The sequence below is a fragment of the Lontra canadensis genome, unplaced genomic scaffold (assembly GCF_010015895.1).
Source record: "Lontra canadensis isolate GAN:19392208 unplaced genomic scaffold, GSC_riverotter_1.0 scaffold36, whole genome shotgun sequence".
Lineage (NCBI taxonomy): Eukaryota > Metazoa > Chordata > Mammalia > Carnivora > Mustelidae > Lontra > Lontra canadensis.
The window spans coordinates 8,678,304-8,685,003 of record NW_022631030.1 but is presented as its reverse complement, the minus strand read 5'-3'; the positions used below and the strand labels follow the sequence as shown (position 1 = coordinate 8,685,003).

The window sequence follows — 6,700 nt, the reverse complement described above, 5'->3', positions numbered from 1 at the left end:
GGGCAGAAGATATGAACAGACACTTCTCCAATGAAGACATACAAATGCTATCAGACACATGAAAAAATGTTCATCATCACTAGCCATCAGGGAGATTCAAATTAAAACCACATTGAGATACCACCTTACACCAGTTAGAATGGGCAAAATTAGCAAGACAGGAAACAACATGTGTTGGAGAGGATGTGGAGAAAGGGGAACCCTCTTACACTGTTGGTGGGAATGCAAGTTGGTGTAGCCACTTTGGAGAACAGTGTGGAGATTCCTTAAGAAATTAAAAATAGATCTTCCCTATGACCCTGCAATTGCACTACTGGGTATTTACCCCAAAGATACAGATGTAGTGAAAAGAAAGGCCATCTGTACCCCAATGTTTATAGCAACAATGGCCACGGTCACCAAACTGTGGAAAGAACCAAGATGCCCTTCAATGGACAAATGGATAAGGAAGATGTGGTCCATATACACTATGGAGTATTATGCCTCCATCAGAAAGGATGAATACCCAACTTTTGTAGCAACATGGACAGGACTGGAAGAGATTATGCTGAGTGAAATAAGTCAAGCAGAGGGAGTCAATTATCATATGGTTTCACTTATTTGTGGAGCATAACAAATAGCATGGAGGACAAGGGGAGTTAGAGGAGAAAGGAGTTGAGGGAAATTGGAAGGGGAGGTGAACCATGAGAGACTATGGACTCCGAAAAACTACCTGAGGATCATGAAGGGGTAGGGGGTGGGATGTTGGTGGATCCAGGTAGTGGGTATTAGCGAATGCACGAATTGCATAGAGCACTGGGTGTGGTGCAAAAACAATGAATATTGTTATGTTGAAAATATATAAAAAATTAAAAAAAAAGAAAAAAGAATGGCTCACACAGAAGAAACTGGAACTAGAGTAGTGTGGAGTAATGTAAACCAGTCTGGAGCATAGACAATGCTTTTACTACACTCAGTGAAGACCTTCCACCAGGTTCTGCAGAAGGAGGCAACTCCATCGAGAACCCCTTTGTATAGGTCTCTTATAGGTTGTATGTCATTATGTTTATGTAAAGGTAAAGAGGAGATGCTTCTCCTACATATTATGTAATTTCACTTTCGGAATCCTTTCTGTATTCTTGATAAAGTCTTAAAGAACTTCTTTAGGTATACATTTGACAATGGTGTGATGATTAGAATTTGAGAATGTAGAAAGATGGACATGTTTAGGCATAGAGAAAGTACTGCTTCAATCACCAGAGTTAGCATAAAGCATAATGATTGAAACAGACCCAGATACCAAACGCATAATTCAAGTTGAGAGGTGACTCAGCAGTCAGTAAATTTGCATTGAGTCCAGAATATTGGGTTAGAGGGTTTTATATCTCACCTGCCTAGATCAGCACTGTTCCTGTAAATTGGTGTAGACCTGAGTCTGAAGGTGGAAGTCAGGTTAGCCCAGTTAAGTAAACTGGAGAGCGGATAAGCAGTTGACCGTGTGTGTGTCTGTGTGTGTGTGTGTGTGTGTGTACTCATTATGCAATTTTTCTGGGTTTTATCTTTGTATAAATTGGTCACAGTGTTGAAAGTTGACATGGTTTGGAAATTTTTCAGCCGGTTTTTCCTTGAATAGGTTTTCTGGTTCTTTTGAACTCTCTTCTCCTCCTTGGGTTGTTGAAATGCAGATATTGATTCACTTGGTATTATACAATAAGTCTTTCAGGATTTCTTCAGTATTTTTTGTTCTTTTTCATTTCACCCTCCTGTCAGAATAATTTACAGTGATTTTTACATTTTATAAACATACAATTTTTATTTAATAAGTATACATCAATTAATTTGAGGAAAACCAAGAATTTTAGAACATCGTATAAGATAATGTATCTGGGTTACTTAAAACATGCTTCGTGTAAGTCATCACTGAACCATAGCTGTGGCACTTTCTCTCTTTATCATCATCCAGAACATCAAGAAATATATCATCAAACTATTTTCTCCTAGACACCTGGTATTCCTAGATTCATCATCAGTACAGTTCCCAAATTAGCTGTGTACTATTTCCATCTGATTTTCACAAAGTATCCAGATTTTTTAAACTTTATTTTATTTTTTTAGTGTTCCAAGATTCACTGTTTATGCATCACACCCAGTGCTCCATGCAATATGTGCCCTCTTTAGTACCCACCACCAGGCTCATCCAACCCCCAATCCCCTCCCCTCCCCAAACCTCAGTTTCTTTCTCAGAGTCCACAGTCTCTCATTGTTCCTCTCCTCCCCTGATTTCCCCCAACCTCCTTCTCCTCTCCTTTTCCCAGTGTCCTCTGCATTATTCCTTATGCACAAGTAAGTGAAACCTTATGATAATTGACTGTCTCTGGTTGTCTTACTTCACTCAGCATAATCTCTTCCAGTCCCTTCCATGTTGATACAAAAGTTGGGTATTCATCCTTTCTGATGCAAGTATAATATTCCATTGCATATATGGACCATATCTTCTTTATACAGTGATCTTTAATCAAATTAACGATCCTCTCTTTTGTTCAGTCTCCTTCGTTCTTGAGCCCCTGTACTAAATTTTTTAGTTCAGATATTGTGTTTCTCAGCTCCATGATTTCTGTTTAATACTTTTAGGTTTTCTGTCTCTGTGTTGAAATTTTCTCTTGGTTTGTGTATTGTTCTCTGACTCCAGTGAGCATCTTAGGATAGTCATTTCAATTCTCTGTCAGGTAAGTCACATATTTTCATTTCATTAGTGTCAGTTTGTGGAGATAGCTCTTACTCCTTTTTGGAAAGTATCTCAACTTGTCTTCATTTTCATTGATTCTCTACACTGGTGTCTGCACATTAGACAAAACACCCATCTGTCCTGACATTTATGGACTGGCCTTGGACTAGAGAAGGTATCACCAACAAGCCTCGCCAGAGACTTTGGAGGCCTCTCACTTTTGTGCAGTCTAACCCTCTTTCTTTGGTATTAGTTGCAGTGCCCCCCTTCTCCCCATGCTCCCCCCCAACCCTGTCTTTATCCATTGTGTGCTAGATTGTGTCTGTTCTAAAACAAGCAGGACTGAAACCAATTCCTCACACAGCTCACAGATAAGTTGTATTGCTTGCTGGATGCATAGGGCACATTTTTTTCCTCACCAGAGAGAAGCTGCAAAAAAGAGCTTTTCAATCACTTCCTTTATGCTGAGCCAGGGGAAGGAGCTCTGGTGGCTTCCAGCTCACACCACCATCTTTGTCTCTCTCCCAGGGCAGCTGAAGTATGCTGTGTCCTGTATCCCCTTTGCTTTCTGACACAGACTATCTAGAAGCCAGTCTTCTAGGCACATGTATTAAAAGTTAGAGCATTGGACAGATGGTGCAATTCTTTCCCTCCCTAGGGAGAAGCCAGGAACTGGCTCAAATTGTTCCACTTTGAGGGTGCTGTGCAAGCATAACTGTTATAAGAAAAGGATATCTAGAATTTCCCTAAAATGTTAGGGAATGTGTAAAGATTCATTGTTTAATTGGGAACAGGACTACCTTAACCACTGTCTGGATTTTTTAGAACAAGAATACATGTATGTGAATCATTTTTGAATCAGGGTGTCCATGTAGAGTAGGAAATTCTAGAGCTTCCTCTTCCTCCATGTTGTTGACCTGGAAATGGGAATTTATTTTTGGCTCCCCTGAGGGGATGTCTGATCCCTCCAGTGGAGCGTAACCTTGACTAAAATTTTAGCTCCAAAGGAACTAGAAACCCATTGTGGTCCTTTGTGTAAATACAATCCTCTCAAGACCCTATTACACCAGAAACCATTCCCTGTGGAAGAGAGACTGAGCAAGCTTCTGCCCTGTTTATAACTGAGAACATTATATCATTGCCCTCACCTTAAGTCTTCTGTGATTTACCAAGTGCAAAATGATCATAATAAAGGCCGTTTATTCTGTTCTGCTGCTTAAGAGAACTCATAGTCAGTAATTACTGTCTGTGGTTCAGAAGGATTTCCAGGGCTCATCAGAAATTAAGTGTGGGCTGTGTCCTCATAGAATCGAAGGGAGCAAAGCCACAGAGTTTGCCCTTTCAAGAGCACAGGGGTAATACCAGTAAGGAAAGACCAAGGTGTTCTTGCCCAAGGAGGAGTTTCTGAATTCCATTTATACTCATGTCTTTCGTTTTATTTTTTAAAAGATTTTATTTATTTATTTGAGAGAAGCAGTGTTTGAGAGAGCAGGAGCAGAGGGAGATGCAGACTTCTTGCTGAGCAGGGAGCTGGATGTGGGGCTTCATCCCAGAACCCTGGAATCATGACCTGAGCTGAAGGCAGATGCTCAACTGACTGAGCCACCCAGGTGTGCCTATTCTTTCTTTTATGATGGAAGTCTAGGGATCAAAGATGCCAATTTCTTTCCAGTTCTTTGCAGTCCTCAGACTCACATGAAATTGGTAGAAGGACCAGTTTAGGGGAGCGTGATGGAGCAAGGAAGGTTTAGAAATATTATTAGGTTTCAAGGATGCAATTTATTGGTCAGTTCCATTGATGGAACTCTCACTCTTCTTCATTCATTGTTTTTACTCTGTACGTGGGGCAGGAACTTGAGCTCTCCTAGACTCTGGTCCTTATTTTTGGATTAGAACAATGTTCCTCATTCCCACCACAAGAAATCCAATCCCCTTGAAAGCCAGCACCGGTTTGGTAGGGTTTCTGTCTCCATTTTACTGGTTAGTGGAGGGTCATGTGGTCAAAGAAGTGAAATGAGAGAAGCCAATTCCCTTCTGGTCCAATCTTCTCCCTAACCTTTGGTATTGACAGCAGTCCTGTTAGCATATGGAAGCCTTGGCCTTCATTTTATAGGCCAAGTTTTAATGCTCTTTGTTTTACAGCTTATAGAGCCCCTAATAAGGAAGTATCCATGTCACTAGATTCATGATAATGAGAAAGCAGATTCTGTGGGTCCAGTTTTGGGTAGACTCAAATATTCCCAGTACAAACCCAACTTCTGTGCAAGGAGATATGGTGGGAAATGTTCAATTGTTTTCTGTGTAACTTTTCTCCTGTGTTCACAGATCCCCTTAGAGAAGAATGCCTGCTGAAAATGCTTCCTTTGTGACTGAATTCATTCTTATGGGGCTAACAGACTCACCATATCTCCAGCTCCCCCTGTTCTTCCTGTTTCTACTCATGTATGTGGTCACTGTGTTAGGAAATTTGGGCTTGGTAACTCTAATCCTGCTGAATTCACACCTGCACACCCCCATGTACTTTTTCCTCTTGAATTTGTCCTTCATAGACCTCTGTTATTCTTCTGTGTTTACACCCAAAATGCTGATTAACTTCACATCAAAGAGGAATATTATCTCCTACAGAGGATGCATGACCCAGCTTTACTTTTTCTGTGGTTTTGGTATTTCTGAAGCTTATGTGCTGACATCAATGGCCTATGATCGTTATGTGGCCATCTGTAACCCACTGTTATATAATGTTTCCATGTCCCCTAAAGTGTGTTCCATCCTTATGCTTGGTTCATATTTGGTGTCGTTTTTGGATGCAACGGCTCACACTGGATGCATGCTGAGACTGACCTTCTGTGATGCAAACACCATCAACCATTATTTGTGTGACATCCTCCCTCTACTCCAGCTCTCCTGCACCAGCACTTATGTGAATGAGCTGGTGGTTTTCATTGTCGTGGGTATGAATATCATTGTGCCCACTGTCACTATCTTTGTCTCTTATGGTTTCATCCTGTCCAGCATCTTGCACATCAGCTCCACTGAGGGCAGGTCCAAAGCCTTCAGCACGTGCAGTTCCCACATAATTGCTGTTTCTCTGTTCTTTGGATCAGGTGCATTTATGTATCTTAAACCATCTTCTGCTGGGTCTATGGATGAGGGAAAAATCTCCTCTGTCTTTTATACGAATGCAGTTCCCATGATGAACCCTTTCATTTACAGCTTGAGAAACAAGGATATTAAACTTGCTGTGAGAAAAACTCTGAGTAGAAGAGTGAATTGATCAGAAACAGGGTGTATCTGTGTAGTTAGTTTTGCCCGGTGGGATTCTGCATGTTTAAAATAAAATACCTTTCATGGCAATATTGCTAGCATTTTCTCCTAATATGGTCAAGAAAATTCAAGTCTCAAAACTTATTTTCAAGGTTGGTCTTTCTTTTTTCCTCACCAATACCATAGTATCTTCTCTACCTTTTTGTTTGTTTAGTAATAGCATTAAGTAATAAACGTGTTGTCTTTTTTCCCCACCCATTTTCATTATCTACTTGTTTTTTCCTCTAGAACTTGAAATGCTCTTTAAAGAATTAAATTAGAAGGGTGACATTTTATTATTGTGGGAGTTTTTATCTGCCACTTGGTATTAGAATATGGATTAGAAGGATGACATTTTATTGTTTTGGATGTTTTTGTCTGCTGCTTGATATTAGAATATGTATCAAGGTATAGTGTATGTATATGGGTGGCTTCATTAATCATCTGCCTTTGGCTCAGCTCATGATCTTGGGGTCCTGTGATTGTGTACCACATTGGGCTCCCTGCCTAGCTGGGAGCCTGCTTCTCCCTCTCCCTCTGCTGCAACCCCTTCTTTTGCTCTCTCGTCCTCTCTCTCTTTCTCTCAAACAAATAAATAAATAAAGCTTAAAAAAAGGATATGTATCAGAACACCTCTTTGTAATCCCATTTCTCCATCCTCCAATTGGTGAGAATATGTCTCCTTTCAATGCC

At 40.5% G+C, this 6,700-nt stretch overlaps 1 protein-coding gene across 1 annotated transcript; it reads left to right on the top strand.

The window, feature by feature from the left end:
* Nucleotides 1-937: 937 nt before the first annotated feature.
* On the top strand, nt 938-5,978 carry LOC116874381 (olfactory receptor 8B3-like). The gene is made up of 2 exons (XM_032869044.1): nt 938-973; nt 5,040-5,978. Exons 1-2 carry the CDS (start codon nt 938-940, stop codon nt 5,976-5,978), a joined length of 975 nt encoding a protein of 324 aa, XP_032724935.1.
* The last annotated feature ends 722 nt before the right edge of the window (nt 5,979-6,700 follow it).